Source organism: Anguilla rostrata, chromosome 12 (genome assembly GCF_018555375.3).
Source record: "Anguilla rostrata isolate EN2019 chromosome 12, ASM1855537v3, whole genome shotgun sequence".
Lineage (NCBI taxonomy): Eukaryota > Metazoa > Chordata > Actinopteri > Anguilliformes > Anguillidae > Anguilla > Anguilla rostrata.
In genome coordinates this window covers 22,078,249-22,099,283 of record NC_057944.1, presented here as the reverse complement: position 1 = coordinate 22,099,283, position 21,035 = coordinate 22,078,249, and the positions used below count along the sequence as shown (strand labels likewise).

Here is a 21,035-nt window from a genome sequence, read left to right as displayed (position 1 = left end):
TCAGGATGCACAGCCCCACATTAGCAATCCCTGGCCAGAGACAGTCTCTATGTGAATGTTGATAAGGCTCCACTGGGTACCATGCACATTGTCAATCCCAGCATGCCAGGGCTGTGAGGTGATTCCACGGTGCTGTAAATGACATGGAGGCAGGTGCCGGGTCATTTCTCATTGGCTCCTGTTTTGCTATGGTGGAGTAATCTTCCAGCTCTTCCACATCTGCTGATCTTTTGAAGCCATTCAGGATGGCTTACATCTCCACCATGTATCAGAGGGCTCTCTCAAAGCCTACAGGGCTGATCACCCCACATTGTGTGGCATTGCTGCTCTGACAGCAGGCCTGCCAGGAAGGTCATCGAGTAGCCTAGTGATCCAGTAGTGATAACCTGATTGTCAAACAATCCACGATGAAAATGGTAAAATGTAATTGGTAGAGCTACAATGAATGACAAATCATTGAACAGTTTAAACAAATCACACTCTTGTGATATCCACAATAAAACGCAATTATTGGTTAAAACTGTTAAAACAGTGAGTTACTGTCCATATAGTAGCTAGCCCCTTTTACTTCAGGAAACCGTATACTCTCCTGCCACCACCAGTAGTCCATCCCACTCCTCACATAAGTTAACAGACAAGACGGCAAGGTACTGTAAATGAAGCATCTTTATTTCTCATGGCAATTCAAGCCAAGATATAAACTATCAGAAGGGCCCTCAGACCATTTTATATTATCAGACGTGAGGTTATGGTGTGGAAGATTGTACCCGCTTTACTGCTGGCTTTAACGCTAACACAACTGTTTATTTGACGTACGCTAGCTTAAGTCATTCTAAACTTACAAGAAGCCACAGAACAGAAATAGGCTATAATGCCATTAGCACCAACAACAACAAAACAGCACACTTAGATGTAATGGTATTAAATGTTGACTACGGCGAGTTTTTATACTCTCTTTTCTCTTTTTTTAAACATGCTGTTTGAGGTATTAACAAAGAGCCCTTTTAGCCGTAACCCGAGTTCTTGAGTCGCCACGTCAGGCAAGCATGTATGTACCACCGACATCACTGCCGTCTGCTTTTATTTCACGTTTCGTTTGCAGCAGATACATATTTACACGTGAAGTGGGCGTCAAAATCTGACTTGCGTGTTGAATAGGCATATCTCTGGAGCGCACTTATCGTAAAGCCAAACACGGATATAAAATGGGTTTGTTGGCAAAGTGTCACTCAGAATTTATTGAAGTAGGCTAGTTGGATTTCAATGTACTGAAAGCAGCACTGAATATACGTGGGTTTGCGGACATTTCGTTGTGAAGAAATTAACATGTTTCATGGAAATTATCCCTATCGCCTGGGAGACTGAGACGCAGAAAACTTCTAATACCGACAAGCATCAAGGTCCGTGGCACACAAACGATGTCATTGAATTGTAATGAAGACTTTGATCCCGCAGATTTTTCTCGCCGCTTTCGCCTGCATTCTTTTGACCCTCATTCTGTGCTTTCTAAACCTTCCGCAACCGATAAAAAGTTTTAATGAACATACAGGTAGAGAAGATTACAGAGTTACCATTCTTGTTTGGTGGCTTCCATTTGGGAATTACCAGAGGATGCCAGACTGTGCCGCTAGTTATGGAATCCATGGGTGCACAGTAACTACTGATCACGACGCTTACTCACAAGCCGACGGTGTAATCATTCATCACAGGGAGGTCGTGGGCAATCTCAGCGGGCTACCACGCAGCCCTCGGCCACAGAGGCAGAAGTGGATATGGATGAACTTCGAGTCACCCAGCCACACCTCAGGCTTGGAGGAGTTGGAAGGAATCTTTAACTGGACCATGTCTTACAAGGTGGGGTCTGACATTTTCATGCCATATGGATACCTGCGAGCCCGGAAAGCCTCAAGGTCCTCCCCTGTGCTCTTGCCACACAAAAAAAGGCTGGTGGCCTGGGTCATCAGCAACTGGAATGAGGACCATGCCCGTGTGATCCTTTACTGGAGGCTGAGGAGGTATCTTCCTATTGACGTGTATGGCCATAATGCCAGACAGCTGGTGAACAACAGCATGGTGCAGACTGTTTCACAGTACAAGTTCTACCTGGCCTTTGAGAACTCACAGCACCCGGACTATATCACAGAGAAACTGTGGCGGAACGCTTTGGGGTCCAGTGCTGTGCCAGTGGTCCTGGGGCCCCCACGGAGCAACTATGAGAGGTTTCTCCCCCCGGATGCTTTCATCCACGTGGATGACTTCCATAGTCCCAAGATGTTAGCTGCATATCTGAGGTTCCTGGCCAAAACCCCCCAGTTATACAGACGTTACTTCAACTGGAAAAGGGACTACGCGGTCCATGTCACCTCCTTCTGGAATGAACACTACTGCGCTGCCTGTAAAGCGGTGTTGGCTGGCAGGTACCAGACTAAAGTGGTGTCTGATCTCACCTTATGGTACGAAAGCTGAGTTTATGGTTGTCACAATTTGTATGATTTATTGTGGGTGTGTGAAGAAAAATAAGTTGAATTTATTGCAATATCTGCAGGAAAATTATATTTTAAACTGAGGATAACGGTTGACTCAGTGCTTTTTATACGCACAGCAAATTCAGTTTAGCTGATATTGACATGAATGTAAGTGCACTTATTAAATTCAGTCACAGCACCTGCAAACACACTTGTATCATCTGGTCTAAGTCCCGTGGTGGTTTACCTGTTGTAAATTATATTGGTTTATTGGTTTCATTGGTTCATGACAAAATTATATTGTGTCAATGTGAGCAGAATACTTAGATGTGTAATCTATTTGACTTGCTGGCTGGCTGACTGAATCACAGGGCTATAGACTGTAGTATTTGAATGCTGCAATGTTTATTTGTGTTGTAATGTCTCTGAAAATGGCTCTTAAATGTTCATCCACATTTATGGTGAAAAATAGCCTACTTTTTGTAAAAATGGCTACACAGTTGTCCGTTCACTTAGGTAAGTAGATGTAAACTACACCTCTCCACCCACCCACTGTTCATGAGTAGGGCTTTCTTTTTGGTTCTTTGGCTGTGCTGATCCAACATTCCTGACCTTATAGGTAAAATCACTCAACACTGCAGTCTCACAAAAGGAGGTTTATGGTTTATGAACAGTATTAAGTTAAGGAAATGTGCAATATGACTTGGCTCTTTGTTCTATATCTTGGTCCTAACACATTGCCCTATTGAGGCCAGTAAGCCAAAAAGATGCAATAACAAGGAGCACATTTTCTAAGTGTGATGCTGCATTGGGGGTTGTTTGTGGTAAGAGGTGCACATGAATGACTACTGGTCTCTGCCCTCTTCCTGCTATTTGTGCAGAGCCAGCCCACACACCTTTAGTTGATATTGCGTTATGACTTTTAGTGTGCAGGTTGAAAGAGGATACATGGGAGGATACCAGACCTGGGTCAAATACTTTTCTACGCTTTACTGATCTTGTCTGGTTTGTTAGAACCAATGAAATACTCTCAAAAAGTGCAAACCCCACCTTTTGGTCATATTGGTAAGCTCAATTACACCAGGCAAGATCAATAGAGCACAGAAAAGTATTTTAATCTAAAACAAATACGTATTTGACCCAGGTCTGGTCAATACACAGATACCCACCCCCCCACCCCAACTGTTGCAGCCAATCCTTGAATGTTTGCTGTTGTTTCCAGTGGTTTGCATCGTCTTATATTTCTACTTTTTGGCAGGCCCTCTTTTTAGTTTTAGCAGAACATGGTTACTGTGGGGTGGGAAATTACAGCACAGGGACATAAGATAACTCAAAAACAGCCTGAGCATGGTTCCTTGTGAATATTAGTTTTATTTAGAAATGCCTCAGTATGACTCAGCAATGAACTGAAAGCTATTAAAACACTTGCTTCTTTTAAAAGACTGCCCACAGAAGTATTTCGTGACCAAGTGGATTTCGCAATGTGTTCGTGAAAGAATAATGTATATCTAATCTATCCACTTATCAAGCCGGAATAAGTAATATTTAACTTAATTTTTAAGGGCAAGGCCTTTGAAAAGCCACAGTGATAATGGGCAGTGACTGTGGTTGGTGTGAACATTGAGAGCAGGCAGGAACTGGAGGGACTGTGCTACATGTAGAGGTTGTGAATTACGTGATCCACAGTAAAGAGGTTCCAGTTCCAGGTGCTTTTTAAGGAAACTGTGTGTGTGTGCGTGCGTGCGTGTGTGTGTGTGTGTTCTACAGTCTTTGTTGAATTATTTCATCATTTTCTATAAAATTACGGTCTAGGAAAAAAGTGAGTTTCTTTAAAATATAATATCTCATGAGAATGTGATCAAGAGTGGTGCTGTGGGAAAATGCCTGTCCCTAAAAATGACCATTAAGATGACAAAAAGTAAATATATAGCATTTTGACATGTTATCCTCATAGGATACCTTACACTTGTTGTAATGCAAAAGCAGCCAGTGAACTAGGGAATAATTCACTGTGCCTTGAACTTGCTTTACTAACTTTACCTAAAAATGTTCTGAGCCTGTTATTAGTGATGAACAAGTTTGACAATTTTGTTTATACCATCTGTCAGGAGAGGATTTGTTTTTTACGTATTAATGATGGATGTACTAAGAGTATATGCTCTGTTAAAAATTGGTATCATATCAAATAGGTCAAGTTCAATCATTTTGATTATAGTAAGGAGGCCAGACATCCACCACTTTATTTGAACTGGCATGATGTACATACTGGCATGTGTGTATATATATATATATATATATATATATATATATGTATATTTATATACACTCACCGGCCACTTTACTAGGTACACCTTGCTAGTACCGGGTGGTCCTTTGCTGCTGTAGCCCATCTGCTTCAAGGTTTGACATGTTGTGCGTTCACAGATGCTCTTCTGCATACCTCGGTTGTAACGAGTGGTTATTTGAGTTACTGTTGCATTTCTGTCAGCTCAAACCAGTCTGGCCGTTCTCCTCTGACCCCTGCCATCAAAAGGCATTTTCGCCCAGAGAACTGCCGCTCGCTGGATATTTTCTCTTTTTCAGACCATTCTCTGTAAACCCTAGAGATGGTTGTGCGTGAAAATCCCAGTAGATCAGCAGTTTCACACACATCTGGCATCAACAACCATGCCATGTTCAAAGTCACTTAAATCATCTTTCTTCCCCATTCTGATGCTTGGTTTGAACTTCAGCAGATTGTCCTGACCATGTCGACACATGCCTAAATCATTGAGTTGTTGCCATGTGATTGGCTGATTGGATATTTGCGTTAACGAGCAGTTGAACAGGTATACCTAATAAAGTGGCCGGTGAGTATATATATATATGTTTAAGATTCTTTTAAAAAATTTCAAGTGATTTTGGCTCAGATTCATGGAGTGGATATAGCCTTTGAGAAAAGTTGAAAATGGAACTTTTATAAATGGATGATGTGTAAAAATGTTAGCAGTTAGAAAATAATGTCATGGAGAAGTGAAGGTACAACCAATACTGTAATGTAATGACATCCACCTCTGCAGCTGTACTGTAAGCCATAGATCACCTGTAAATATGTATTCTTGTGTTAGTCAGAAGGAACAAGAGCAAGTCTGTGGCACTGCTCTGAGCACACATATCAACTTGGCAGCTGTTGAACATCCTTGTAGGTTTTGTAAGACTGTTTTATAAAATGATTTCCTGAAGTAACAGGCCCACAAGGAGTACCTGCCCATACCATATTTGAATCACAGAAACTCAAAGATCAATTGGTGTTCCTATTCATTTGACCCTTGATTTTAACAAATGGGATAATTCACTTAGGGACACAAATTTTGAGTTATTTACTAGCCAACTAGCCTATTAGCCACTTAGCTATTTATTTAGTTGCACATGCCAGCCTGTTTATCATGAGCCCCTTTTGTTTGGCCAAGTATGAATGCAAACAAAGCAGAAAAGATTTATGATTTATTTAATGAATTTAATGATGCAATTATTTATTGATTGATTTCATTATTTATTTTCAGTTTGAAATGCATATGTATTTATTGGATTTGACAGGTCTTATCCTATGTTTCTCTCTGTATTACTTTTTATCTTATGGAGGCAGGGGTTCATAGAAACCAAACAGGGTTGTAATAATCCGACTGGGAAAAAGATGGTTTTAGATGTGATAAAACCCAAACTTATTGTATGTTTGCTTGAATGAAAACTCAAAATGTCTAACAGGTAAAGTCAAAAAAGGGTTAATTACCAAAGGAAAAAATGGGTGTCATTTTATCTTTCCCGGCACTCTTTTTCCAGGTGTTCTCAGGCTTTTTTCAGTAGGGTTAAGTGCACTTACTGAATTGATTGACTGGTGGAAAAGCATATGATGGTCTTACTCTTGTGTAAGGCACATGATTGGGGTGCAGTCTGTGTCATGGCCTTATTTTTTGGGGACTTATTAAAAGCTAATAAATCATAAAATGTTAAATTACATAATACATAGAAAATAATCAGTAAATGAACATCAAAAGAAGAGTGCTCTCCAATATTGTTGTTCTGCACAAACAATAAATCTTAAATCTACTTGCCTTTTTGTGGTCTAGTTTTGTCTGTTTGGGATGTTAATGTAGAATTCATCATTTTAAGTACTCAGGAATATGGCATTAAACAGCTTGGCACAGCACTGAGTCACTGGTGTCATTTACTCTTGCATGATCATACATACATACATGCATACACAGATACACACACACGCACATATACACACACACATTTGCCTGCACCTTTTATTTGAAATTGAATCACTCTCGAGGGGCGCTCATTCCACACAAGGCAGCAACTGTCAGGAAAGGTAAAGAAAGATAAAGGAAGTGTATTTTGGTGTAACCTGGTGGGTAATTGCAATGCTGTCTGTTAACCATGGGTCAAATTAGCTCAAATTAGCATCCTTTCAATGGAGCTTCCCAAGTTACTCTGTCCAGTGTGTGTTTTCTTTTTTGATACTCATATTTGTTCTATCTTCATACTACATTCATTTCAATGGTGTTTTCCACACCTCAGCTGATGCCACATGTATATCCTTATGCTGTGCAGGTGTTGAGCTCAGTTAAATTTCTGTCACATCACTTTTATATTTTTTCTCTTCAACAGTAATAAATGTTCTTGGACCAACACTTGGATGTGCTTTGAATTATGCAGTTCTGGTAAATACTTACAAAGGTCCCACCATTATGATATGCAAACTAGAAAGGAGGAGTTTGTTTTGGTGGCTTTATTCGGCCGTTTGTTCTGCTAAATGTACCTGCCAAAGAGGCAGTGAGCTGCTTTCCCACTATGCATGCTTGCCCCTGCACCCTGGCCTCTTGCAATGCTAGACTTCAGGTGAGGAATGTGACTATCCACTGAGAACAGTCTGGCCTATAATTGTCCTGTGGTCTTACAACAGCCCCTACTCACCCTTTTCCACTAAATTTATTTTCTGTGAATTACATGCGACGTGAGCTATATTTCATAATATCACTCTGTATCCTGGTATCTGCCCACGTCAAACAAAAATCTGAACTCCATTTGTTGTTCCCCAACTAGGCCCCATGCCACTTTACCTCCATTTTTTCCTTTTCTTTTTTGTCTGGTGAAACTGGGGGTAGGCCTATCCCAGTTACCCTCGATTTCTGAGTAATTCAGCAGGTTAAATTCAGTTATTCAAAAAAGGTAATGGAAACAAGCAGTGGAAAATGGCTTATAACAACCTTGGAAGTTAACTCAATTTCCTTCTGCATAACTCCACACTTATACACAAAGCTAATCAATCTTACATTAGGCAGAGTTGGGACATAATTGCAGAAAAATTTAAATAATAGCAAGTAAATCCCTATTATAATGCAAAGGAACATGAATAACTAACATTATGTGTAATTCTTAATCAAGATATAAGCAAAAATTATTTTATAATTAATCAAGTTGCTATTCTGAAGAGATCTTGGAAAGTTTTACAAAAATACTGAACATTTTCAAAATATTAAACAATAAACAATTCAAAACAATTAAAAACCTAAACAGTAGTCACTTTAAAGCAGGATTCCGTGCTTTTTACACACTCAGGAAAAAAAGCCAAAATGTAGCAAAGATTCACTGCATTCTGTAAACACTTTTTTTAAAGATTACAACTAGCTTGCACGTATTACTGCAGCCAAATTGCTCTTATTGTTGCATTATATTGGGCCATAACATCATACAGATGTTTGTATTTTATAACTACTTGCACTTATACTATTTCTAATACTGCTCCAATTCCTGTTATATCTGTCAAATGAAATAATGAATGACAGCTGCTTCTTTCTGTTAAATGATTGTTATTATTGTGAGGCATATTAGCCTATGTGGCAAAAACTAATTTTGATCAGAACATCAAAGCATTTTTAAAAACGTATTTCATCCTGCTAATCCTGAACAAGAAACATTTATAGCACAAAAAAGACACATTTTATTATTTTTTATCAGACCGCAAGGGAAATAGTGTAAAGCAGAGATTTTGAAATGTCCATCATTCTGTGGATCTGTGTTAGATGAGAGTAATTACATAATGTCTGAAACCGCAAATTAAATGAAGCTACATGGTAATTTCTTGCTTTGTTTTAATTAACTTAGCAAGAACACACAGTGCTTGCTTCACATTATAGTTGATTAAAATGTATGTATATGTTGCCTTGACATGTGTGTACGTGTGTGCGTGAGAGAGAGAGAGAGAGAGAGAGAGTTTGTGTGTGTCCCTCAGCCCTATTATTTATTTATATTACTACTGTGTAACAGACATCCTGAGTGTGAAACTTCTTGAAAACGTGTTACTAAGTTTACTAGTTTGGTAGTAGTAGGAAAGGAAGCAGAGAGATCCTCAGCAAGATGGATCCCACCACTAAGGGGCAGCACAGTATAAAACGTCTGACGGCAATAGGAACTTTCTGTATGATCAGTCATACCAGCCCTCCCAATGTAATTGCCTCGTCAGCTGTGATCAGTCAGTGTGATCTTAATAAGATAACTTCCATTCCTTGGGTTCTACAACTATACAGTGATACAGAGATATGCACAATATATGTCAAATGAGCTCATTGTCACACTACAGTAACCCTGGTTGCTTTAGGACCATGCAGGAATGATCTCTTCATTCTTTTCAAGACTACCCATTTTAGTGCTTATTTTAGAGTGAAGACTAAAGGATGTAGTTAAAACCCAGTCACATAAGCATTTTTCCTGTCTTTCAAAACACTTTTTTTCTGTGAATGTAATATTATCAAAGAACTGAATTACGGGGCTGCTGGGTAGCGAGCACAATGGTCTCAGATGGAATCTGAGCTGTGCCAGTGCCAAGGGATTGGGATATGGGAAGGATACAGTCGGTAGCGATATATAGCCTGTATATAGCCCATAGCTAGCACTCACTGTGCACACATATGAATGGGTCTCCTTCGCCTCTGCTGTGCGTGTGCGGCGTGCAGCTGCTGTGTGAAAAGAAGTTGTTTTGGAGAAGAATTGCAACTTACCTTCTCCTTTGCCTCTCCCGAGCCAGCAGCAAGGGATGTATATGAGCATGTTTGCACACAGTTTGCGAATTGGAGATGCCAAAAAATATATAACTCTATTATGTACTGTCTATTACAAGTCAAATCTGTATACAGTGGTGGACCAGTAGGTTCAGGGCCTCTCCTGAACAAAAAGACTTCTCAAGACAAACATTTAAAAAATAAATGGAGCAATAATTACATGGCATGACAAGGTATAATAAAAAACTGCATCCAGTAGCTGCCGTAGTGTCCCCTCCCTTAAGGGACCCTCCACTCGATTGCATCTCTTATCAGTGGTAGAATGAGCCTCCCACTGCAATCAGACAGCAGAGTCACTGCTTATCTTCTGCCACAGACTGAAAACACACCTATTTAAACTACACCATGCACCATCTAATGATGAACTCTCAATATTTTATATGGATTTAACTATTCGTACCTATGATAAATATAAAACCATAGAGCTATATCAACTATAGCTTCTAATTTCTTAGATCTTGCAACAATGAACTTAGCTGTGAGATTATGCATTGACTACTACTATCCTTTGCGGCCCTGATGACTTGGTGTTATTTGTTGCCGAAATCTGCATGTGTGCAGTCGCTCAAAATAAGAGTATCTGCTAAATTCCTAAATGCAAATGTAAAGAAACAATAACACTGATAGCTGTCACTCACATAAAAGATTTCTATGGTCATTTGACATGAAAGCAAATCTCAGATAAACCCTACAACACACTTAAAGACATTAAGGACATATGCAGGATTGCGGATTTCTGCATCATTTTCAAGTATGAAGTAATTATCCAATGTAGTTTTAGAATATTACTTTATGTAATAATGAGTAAAATGGAGAAACATTGGTAAGACAAAAGGCTATTTCGGCTGCAGCTGCTAAAGCTAAACTGATATGGGTCAGAGTATTCCACATGAAGAATGGATTGTTCAGATATGTGTTGGTATTCTATTTTCTGATGTATTAATTGTGATAAAGGAGGTCACAATTTAAATAAATGGCATACATGCTGTAAATGTGCTGTTGTTTTTGGATAAAACCCTCTAAACTGCTGCCTGAAGAAGTTACACTGGTCAAAGTGCATGCTGTATCACTCACTGGTATGGAACGAGGTTTTCACTGTAAATAGTTTTTTGAAGTAGGCATGCAAGTGATGCCGTTTAAAATGTAGTATGCTGTTACATTTTACATGACTTGAACATTGGCATCTCAGTATCTGTACCTATTCTGGATCCCCTGCTACCCTGGAACCAAGAAGACATTTTAAAACCATATTATGTGTTTCCCCCTCCCTTCTGTTTTGCTTCATTATTTATGTAGAAAGCTTCCCTTGCTGTGGCGCCAGGTGTAATGGTCCCACTGGATTAAGCTACTTGTGAATAAAGGCCCATGGTACTACTGGAACAGGACCTATTAGAAAGTGATGGGTGTCTCCTCATTACAAAACAAAAAAAGTAAGTCTCTCTTCATCCCAAAACAAAAAATGTGAATCCTGCCTTGTCTGAGTGATGTCTGGAATGCCTAGGAGTCGAATCACAGAGTTGCAGATAGGCTTGCATGCCTATTGGTCAGAAATAGTATATCATTGTTTTACATATCCTACCAACCTCCTTTATATATATGAATGAAAATGAAGTTTAGGCCCTGAATTCTAAATAGTTTATGAGATATAAAGGTTTAATTAATGTCCAGAATGATCATATGTGTTTTATTTAGGTGATATTTTCAGATAGCATTCTCTCTGTAAATTATAAAGATATCAAACTATCTATGGTTACTACTATTGCATGGACATTTTTGTTCAGCCTCAGAACTTTCACATTTTACTGGCATTTAATATGTAGAAAGTTTCATTATCCTTATTAAATTCCTTCATGGTAAAATCTTCAGTTCTGTTATAATCTGTTTTGATGTACTATATATTTAGTTTATTTTTGGGATTAGTTTTTTTGTTTGTTTGTTTTTTTGTTTTTTGGTGTGTCTATATTCCCCTTTTTTTCCCTACTCGAAGTAGTACCCGGCCCTCCAGGACCATGAGTAGTTCTGCTTTGGCCCTATTTACATGCATCTTTTAAAACTGTCAAACAGAGTTTGAGATCCAAATGACTAAATAGGAGTAATGACTATGTGTATGTGATTAGCTTGATCAATTTCCCACCTTATTATTTAACATTTCTATGAAATGACCGATTTATTTTGGCATGCACCATTTTTGTTTGAGAGGGGTGTATTCCTCTGGGCCAATGAGACAGTTTAGAGTCAATTGTCCAAAGTTTCAAGATTCTAATAATATGCCCACTGCTTATCTTTGAAGATAAACGATCAAGTGTGTTTTTAAATTACCTGTACCTAGGTTCATTGATATTTTGATGATTATGTGTTCTATGATTTCTATGTAATTACTACAATGAAAAATCTGATTTCTTTCTTTTACTGTCTGAAATGCACTCAATATTAAAAATATTGGCAGTACTCTTCATGCTTGAAGCTGAAGTATAAAAATCTATATTCTAACCACAACATAACTGCTAGGCTTCAAGTTTGAAAACCAGTAAAGACTTGAATGCACAAGTATATAGCTTAAAAAATGACTCTTACAAGGTAATTGTTTTTCCTACTTCCTACTTCCTACTTAATCGGATTCGGCAATCTTAAGTGATGCAGCAATTTTCTGCTGAAAATGTGTGTTCAATCAATTTCTCTTCAAGAAGATGGATAATCAATTTAACTGCCAAGTAACAGGAGCGGCACTTCACAGACCCCATCCTCCATTAGAGAACATAGGACCAGGAACTGTAGCTAGGTCTCTGTCTTTGATTGGTGAAATGTAATAAAAATGCTGTTCCTTATGTAAATATGAAGCTGAAAACAAACAAAATGTAAGAACTGCCAGGAACTGACATGTATAAAAATGGTATATCTGAATCACACAGTGTATTCTGAGGAGAATGTTCCCCTTTTGTGTTGACTGAAAACAATGGATTCCTTTTAGTGGTCGATGGCACTGCCTTTTAATGGTGTTCAGCTAATCTCCAGGCTTTATTGCAGCGCACTTCACATGCAGCAGAATGGAACAGTAGTTAAGTCATTCGACCTTCAACTGAGACACTGAGTTGAAATTCATTTGCACTTAACATATTGCTATTGGGAGAAGCTAATCACACACTGCCTTTCTGAAAGTTGTACCAGTTCAGAATTTAGTTGATTATACGAAACATCTGAATAACTTGACCTGTCAGGATCTGAGCTGTCGAACATACAGAGATGTGTACTTTCAGTCTGAACCTGAGATATTCATCCTTTGCTCCTTGCAGCGGCAAGAAGTCTTGCTCTGGAGGCAATTACGAAGGCTCATTACCAAAAAGTCTTCCAAGATTATGACCCTGTTGTGAAAGGAAGTAAGTGAGCATGACCTTTGAACCCTGTTTTGCCCTTCGCTGTCCACCCACGCCTCACCCTCTCACCCCCACTCCTGTCAAAAGAGGAAATAAACCTGTCAAACACACTTGAAAGGGTACTTTCCATTTCACTCCAGTCATATTCCCTAGAAAATAGCTTCCACCAGTAATGATTTGTCATATGAATACATACTCATTGTTTGGTGTAGGAAATGCTGTTGGCTCTGCATGTGCACTTGAGAGTGAGTGTGCACTTGTGTTGTCAAGCACCATTTGTTACTACTGAAGATTTGATGTTTATCCTGCTTATGCTTCACATGGCCCAGTACAAATAAACATGGCACTTACAGTAATGCTTGTTTAATCCCAAAACAGCAATAGATGGATGCATTTGTGTTCAAGCAACCCAGCCAAGGTTTTTCTGAAAAAATGTAGTTGTGTGTACAGGCAGAATAAAAGGTGTGACACTCGCTCATTCATTAGTTGGCTACCATTTAAAAAGGTATTAATCCCAGAATGGAAAACATGGTTTGAATTGCTTTGCTAATTGCACACATTTAGCATTCAAAAGCCGACATCCTTTTCTTTGACTGTTTTCTCATGTTCATGCAATGATGCTCATCACTACCTCTGTTGTTCATTTGGGAAAGTGTGTGGATGTGCTTGATCTCCAAAACATGTCAGCTGTTGCTTCCTATCACACTGCAGTCCACAAGTCAGGCTTGCGCAGGCATGAGTCACAGGAAGATTTGATGTGCCGCTCGACAGTACAAACCGCGAGTGCCTGGGCAACCAGTGGGCGAGAAACCACCATCCTGACTGATACTAGATAGAGCCAATTTTGCATCACCCTGTGAGGCTACCAGCCAGTCAACACTGGCATGTTACGCATTCAGTACCGTACCATAGAGTGCCCCCACCCCCATGCACTAGAGCAGTGCCTTAACAGGATGAGCCACCTAGCAATCCCAGCATGCCCATTTTTATAAAAGGAATAAATGTATTGCTCTGTCAGTATGTTTATTTTCCTGTCAGCCCTTACCATGAGATAAATGGTGATTAAAAAATATGGCTATGGACTATGATGGTGCAAATGTTGAGGTTGAGAGTAGGTTGTGACAGGAATTTGATGATTAACAGGAGAGTGCTGTAATAGGAAAACATGTGAGACATTATGTACACAATTGCAAAACAGCTTGTTTAACAAGTGGATGGGTTTAGTCACTCCGAGGGGGGTGCAGGGGCAGGACAACATCACTCACTCACTCGTCAGCTGCTATACATTATTCTCTACTGAGTCAGAAAGAAAACAACGACATTATCAGTGCTCTCTTGATAAATTAAAGAAGTGAGCAATGTTTCCTGTGGAAGGTCTTGGTTTTCCAGGATGCTATGTAGGAGAATTTTGAGACTCCCCATGAGTGTGATGACGTCACATGTTAAAGTTAAAGGTATTCCCATCAATGTTGATCAGACTGTTTCCTCCAAACTCTCAATGCTTCATGATAAAAATTATATACACTCATATATCACATGTATAACTATATACTAATATAATCAATATGTAATCCAATAACTCTAAATCAGTAGTTGCAGCAAAGCTTATGGAAACGCAAGAAACCACAGTATACACTGTAGAAAAAAAGGCAAACGCAGAAGGCTTAAAAAACCATACTTACTCAGCAGAAAATTAGTGCCAAATAGATATGCTAGAAAACTAATACTTTACAGTGACCCATGTGTAACCTGAATAAAGTAAAAAAGGTACAGGAGGCTATAACTCTGTGAACTTGTATGTATAATGGAAAAATACAGAAAGCAATGACGTGTATGCATAGTGAAAAAGTACAGAGTAAGGGAAAATTGGAAAAATACAGACAGCAATGACGTGGTGTATGCGTAAGTGGGAAAGTACAAAGTAAGGAAAAATTGGGGTACCTGTCCACTGATGAAGATTAATTAAGAACATCAATAGACTAATTCAAGACATCAATAGAACTAAAAATCAGTTTTGGGGCACCTGTCCACTATGATAAGAATAGTAAGAACATCATAAGGACCGAAAATCATCTTTATGCCAAAAAGGTCAAGTTGACCCACGAACAGGAAAGTGAAACTCCTTGCTGTGCCAGAAAAGACCAGAGGGCTGATATTTTTAGAAATGTGTTAAAGGGGGGTTGTGGGCACAAATTGTGTATAAAATGTATGCAAAACTGACAATCGAGGTTCAATTCCCCTGAATTGATCCGGCTTTGTGCACCTGTGCAATAAAGTCTAAACTTTCTGAAGAGCTTGCTGCTGTTGTGTCTTTTCCCTCCTGAAATTGTTTTCTACAGATTGGCGATTGGCGTGGAACTCTGTCGTTTCCTAGACACGACATTTGGGGGCTCGTCCGGGATACGAAAAAGGTACCATCCTTTCGTAAAACCAACCCGGACACTAACACCGAAAATTGAGTGAAAGAAAAGCAGCAAGCTCTTCAGAAACGTGCGCCACGAACCGTGAGTGAATTGAGTGTGGTATAAGAACAGGACAATATATGTTTGTGTGTTGCAAAATGTGCTGAAACTAGGATAAGTGTTTAAATGCATTGTGGCTGCTGAAGGTTTTCGCTGTTGCTGTTGTTTGTTGCAAAATGTGCTGGTTTTCACTGTTGCTGTTGGTTTGTTGCAAAGTGTACTGGAACTAGGAATAATATTTGAATATATTTTTGCTGCTGAAGGTTTACACTGTTGCTGTTGTTTTAAAAAAGAGGTGCCAGAGACTTGGGAGGAGAGAAACCCAAGAAAAGCCACCTGCAAGAGCTCTGGTAAAAGCGTGTTTGGGAAAAACACTGTCCTGTGAGGTATAAAGTAAGAGAAAAACTATTGTTGGTAAGGTAAAATATTGTTAAACTGTGTTTATGCTTAGATTAGATGCTTGTGCTTGCGCGGAACTAACGTTGTATTGAGGCAACTAAGGAAAAATTGTGATTTATGTGTATGTGCCACTATAAAGGAAAAAGGGGGAAAATACGTAAAGAAACGTGAAGTGTGTGGAAGGTATAAAATAAAGGTTAAATATATATAAATCTTTAAATAGGAGAATAAAATAAAAGTATAAAGTAAACATAAAATAATGGAAAAAGGAGAGAAAACGCCGGTTGAAATAATCACGGGAAAATATCCTAATTGTAAAAAGGAGATAGAACATATATCAGGAAAATGGAAAAAAAGAACTAAAAGAATGGTGACAAAATGGCCTAAAGAGGGTACGTTTGATAGAGAAATATGTGATCAGATGGGAGGGTTAATAGCAAATTATAGAACAGGAGACAAGTCAGAAAAAAGAAAGCGAAAAAGAGAACAGGAAAAAAGAATTTTAGGATGGTTTAGGTCCGCTTCCCTAGAAAAATATGTAGGAATGAGTGGGGGTCGCAGTGAAGAAATGACCCCCCCTCCGTATACCCCGCAGTCATCAGGACATGCGGAAATAAAAGAGAAGGGCGTGTACCCAATAGGCCCGGTAACATCTGCAGTAACAGTGTGTCCAGTAGTAAAAGGACAGGTGGTTCAGATACAAGGGTGGGTAGAACATGAGGAAAGTGAGGAACAGCTCGAGATAGAGAGAGCGCGGCTCGAGGAAGAAAAGGGAAAAATAGAAAAAAGGGTAACAGAGCTAAGGAGAGAATACAAGGAGGTAGAGGAGTTAGAAGAGCTGTTAAAAGAAAAATATAACCAGTATGATGAATACCATAGCCGGTTAATAAAAAAGGCAAAAGAGATAAGAGACACTGAGAAAAAACAGCAAGCGTCTAAAAAATGCCAAAAGCCTGAACAGGTGGGGTCAAAAAGGGACGAGGAAACACCTAAAAAATGCGAAACTGCGGGGTGGGGAAATTTTAGATGGGAAAAGCTCCCGTATAACACATGGGAAGAGCTGAAGCCAAAAATTACCAAGAGAACAGAGTCCCGAGAAAAACATAAGCCATATTTGACGAAAGACACTATAAATAGAAAGCAAATCGCCCAAGCAGAATATAAATACAATAAAGGGGAGGAGGAATTCTCCCCAGCAGAAAAAAGTGAGGCGAGCGACAATGAGGCATGCCAGACAAACAATAGTGAGGCAGAAGAGTCAGACGGGGGAGAGGGGCCTGCACAGGTGGGAGGAGATTTAGCTGGGCGATATCAAAACACAAGAGAAAGGCCGCCAACCCGGCGTAACCCAGCAGCAGAAGGATATAGCCATAATGCTAGTAAACCCAATACTATAGCACCATTGTTGATTAAGGAAGGGGGTGTACCCCGATACATTCCCTGGTCCACCCAAGATATGCAGAATGTAATAACCAATCTCCCTGATTTGCAGAATGGAGCAAGCCACTGGATCAGGGTGCTGGAGGAGGAGACGACAGGCCGGATCCTGGCTGTGGGGGACCTGAAGGCTCTCCTGGGAAAGGCTGTGGGGATGGAAACAATGCTGGACATATTTGAGCAGGCTGGCTTTGACAGAAACCATGCGCAGTCTCCAGCAGTGGACGGTGGGCCGTTTGATAACGTGCGTGGGGTTGTTTGGACTGCTCTGCGAACCCTGTATCCCGCACGACCGGACATAACGACCTTAACGGGACCGCCGTTAAAAGACAATGAACCACCGGCGACATACATCCACATGCAGTTGCGCAGGTGGAGATTGTTAACTAAAAGGGACGTACGGGCAGATCCCATAATGACCACCCTCTTCCGCAAAGCCATCCAGGAGGGGATGTCACCGGAAGTGGGGCGCCGCCTCGATGAGGTGGTGGGACTGAACACCATGACACACAGAGAGTTTGTGGATCACGTGGTGCACGCTGTGGACAGGCAGCGGAAAGAAGGGAAAAAGCTGGAAGATCAAACAAAAGACATTCAAAGGAAGCTACTGCAGTTGCAGCTGGAGGAGCTGAGAGCCAAAGAAAAAGAGGCGAGAGAAATAAAGGAGCTGAGAGCCAAAGAAAAAGAGGCGGAAAAAGTGGCATCGGTGAAAATACAGAATATGGACAATGAATTCTTTGACTTTGAAGCCACTCCCCCCGCCTGAACCACGGAGCAGCCGGATGGTGCCCCAGCCGACGGTGGTCTACGACTTCTCCGGCATCCCTCACCCAGTGGCCATGCAAGGTAATATGAAAGGGGGGGGCACCCAACCGGGTGGGTATCAAAGGGGGGGAGGGCCAGGGAATGGTGGTCAAAATAATCAGTGGAAAGGGCAGCTGAATCAGAATAACAACATGCAAAATAGAAATTGGAACCAACAGAATTTTTATGTTTCAGGGGGAACGTGCAGCCCCACACATAACGTTAAAAGTCAATCCAGGGTACCAAGCTCAGGACCTAGGACCTATGGTTAAGAGAGCAGAAGAGCTCCAGTTCAGGCCAACAGAAAATTCTTTAATTTGGTGCACAGCAGATCAAACAATGATCAAAATTATGGTAAATGCTCAGATGTGGGGAAAGCCCCAAATGGTGAGGGTACCGTGGGAAGAGGGTACAAAACGAGAAATCTCAAAAGTGTGGTGTTGCAATATGTTGATGACTTAATACTATGTGCAGATACAAAAGAACAGTACATAAGGGGGGCAAAAGGGGGGACACAAGGTGTCCAGGAAGAAGCTGCAGCTCTGCTCTCAGAAGATGGGGAGAGCGGAGGGACTGCGGGCGCTGACACCAGCCCAGGGAGCAACAGCACCAACAGTGCCCCTGCGGGTCCAGTACGAGAATCGCAGGCCGGCTTTCCAGTGGAGTGACGCGCAGACCGCGTACTCTGGATTGGAAGATATACCAGGAACTTACCACCTATGAGGACTGCAGCAACACATCGTGCTAAGAATCAACGTGTTAAGAAATTGTGTATAATAACTTTGTTGGGTCATTTAGAATAATATATACAGCTTTGATATGTATAATCAATTTTTTGCGACTAGAGAGAGTGTTGGAGGAACCATGGGAACAACGTTACATTGAGGAATCTGATACATTTGGATGCTGCTATGGCAGCAGGGGATGCGCAGGCACCCAACATAATATACAGGGGTGGTGCACACCCGACACTGTCTGACGCTGAGAATAAGAACACAGCGAGGGGTGTTTTTCGGGGCCATGAGGTTTGACCCCGAAAGGGGGGAATGTAGGAGAATTTTGAGACTCCCCATGAGTGTGATGACGTCACATGTTAAAGTTAAAGGTATTCCCATCAATGTTGATCAGACTGTTTCCTCCAAACTCTCAATGCTTCATGATAAAAATTATATACACTCATATATCACATGTATAACTATATACTAATATAATCAATATGTAATCCAATAACTCTAAATCAGTAGTTGCAGCAAAGCTTATGGAAACGCAAGAAACCACAGTATACACTGTAGAAAAAAAGGCAAACGCAGAAGGCTTAAAAAACCATACTTACTCAGCAGAAAATTAGTGCCAAATAGATATGCTAGAAAACTAATACTTTACAGTGACCCATGTGTAACCTGAATAAAGTAAAAAAGGTACAGGAGGCTATAACTCTGTGAACTTGTATGTATAATGGAAAAATACAGAAAGCAATGACGTGTATGCATAGTGAAAAAGTACAGAGTAAGGGAAAATTGGAAAAATACAGACAGCAATGACGTGGTGTATGCGTAAGTGGGAAAGTACAAAGTAAGGAAAAATTGGGGTACCTGTCCACTGATGAAGATTAATTAAGAACATCAATAGACTAATTCAAGACATCAATAGAACTAAAAATCAGTTTTGGGGCACCTGTCCACTATGATAAGAATAGTAAGAACATCATAAGGACCGAAAATCATCTTTATGCCAAAAAGGTCAAGTTGACCCACGAACAGGAAAGTGAAACTCCTTGCTGTGCCAGAAAAGACCAGAGGGCTGATATTTTTAGAAATGTGTTAAAGGGGGGTTGTGGGCACAAATTGTGTATAAAATGTATGCAAAACTGACAATCGAGGTTCAATTCCCCTGAATTGATCCGGCTTTGTGCACCTGTGCAATAAAGTCTAAACTTTCTGAAGAGCTTGCTGCTGTTGTGTCTTTTCCCTCCTGAAATTGTTTTCTACAGATTGGCGATTGGCGTGGAACTCTGTCGTTTCCTAGACACGACAGCTACGGCAGGAAGTGCTATAAAAGCACGGTAATGTGTTTTGCCACATGAGTTGCGCATGCATTGAACAATCCCTCTAAGCCCACTATGAATCCATGTACCCCATAAACCTGGGGGTCTTTGAAGCTGATGAGAGCTGCCTTTTATCTTTGCCCCGGTTCTTCCAATTACAAGTTGATTAACAGTCTCACAAAAATGCAGACGTCTGACATAAACCATCTTATTCCTTTTAGGAAGCCTCACACTATTCTTTCTGTTTGCCAACAGACATCACAGAGGGGAGACAACAAACTGATGCCATAAAAACAGCAAATATGAATATGGAAGAACAGTGTCGCTTATTATCTATTGTGATTTTATAAGTGCCCCAACCCCTTTCTTACAATGTTCAGGTGGTATTGTCCTCAGTCGTTACAAATGCAAATAAGACATTGTCATCAGCCTTTCATCTACTCTCAAGATCCTGTATGTTCACAACACAGAGCTGTTTAACATCTGTTTAATGTCTTGTGAAAAAGGCCTCATATAAAAAGGGTTTCATAAGACCCCAGCTTGTCCCTGATCTCTGCATATTCCCCCTGCTGGAGTAAAGTTACTGAGCTGACAACTTTAAGATTTGGTTGTGAATGCCTTACAAGTCCAGTAACCTTTACTTTGTGATAAAAGCCACACTTAAATCTTGAAAGGCATTCAGTGCTCTGGCTCTTTGACCAAATCCTGTAGCCGAGCACACATCTGTGGATCAGTGGAGACGCCGTGAGGCACAAAGGGCTGCCTGTGATCACACGGTGGCCCGCTGGCCTTGTCCTTGTGTTCTGGATTGTTGTAGCAGGGAGATAACCAGGGGAAGGACAGTTCTTCCAGAGCTAACAAGGTGTCAGAATGTTCCAGGAAGATTCCCCTTATAGAAATCTCTCTCTCTCTCTCTCTCCCTCCCTTCCTTTCTTTCTTTCTCTCCTGAT

At 40.4% G+C, this 21,035-nt stretch overlaps 1 protein-coding gene across 3 annotated transcripts; it reads left to right on the top strand.

Moving 5' to 3' along the window:
- Window positions 1-1,021: 1,021 nt before the first annotated feature.
- LOC135236357 (alpha-(1,3)-fucosyltransferase 4-like) lies at window positions 1,022-20,400 on the top strand. 3 transcript variants are annotated; one of them, XM_064302666.1, is made up of 5 exons: window positions 1,022-2,453; window positions 7,119-7,171; window positions 10,865-10,998; window positions 12,866-12,942; window positions 20,341-20,400. In XM_064302666.1, the coding sequence occupies exons 1-3, from the start codon at window positions 1,435-1,437 to the stop codon at window positions 10,921-10,923; spliced, it is 1,131 nt and encodes a 376-aa protein (XP_064158736.1). In that variant the 5' UTR covers window positions 1,022-1,434; the 3' UTR covers window positions 10,924-10,998; window positions 12,866-12,942; window positions 20,341-20,400. The 3 variants fall into 3 exon arrangements, with proteins under 3 accessions (XP_064158736.1, XP_064158737.1, XP_064158738.1); XM_064302667.1 differs by lacking the exons at window positions 7,119-7,171; window positions 12,866-12,942; window positions 20,341-20,400 and having other exon boundaries at window positions 1,024-2,453; window positions 10,869-10,998; XM_064302668.1 differs by lacking the exons at window positions 7,119-7,171; window positions 12,866-12,942; window positions 20,341-20,400 and having other exon boundaries at window positions 1,028-2,453.
- The last annotated feature ends 635 nt before the right edge of the window (window positions 20,401-21,035 follow it).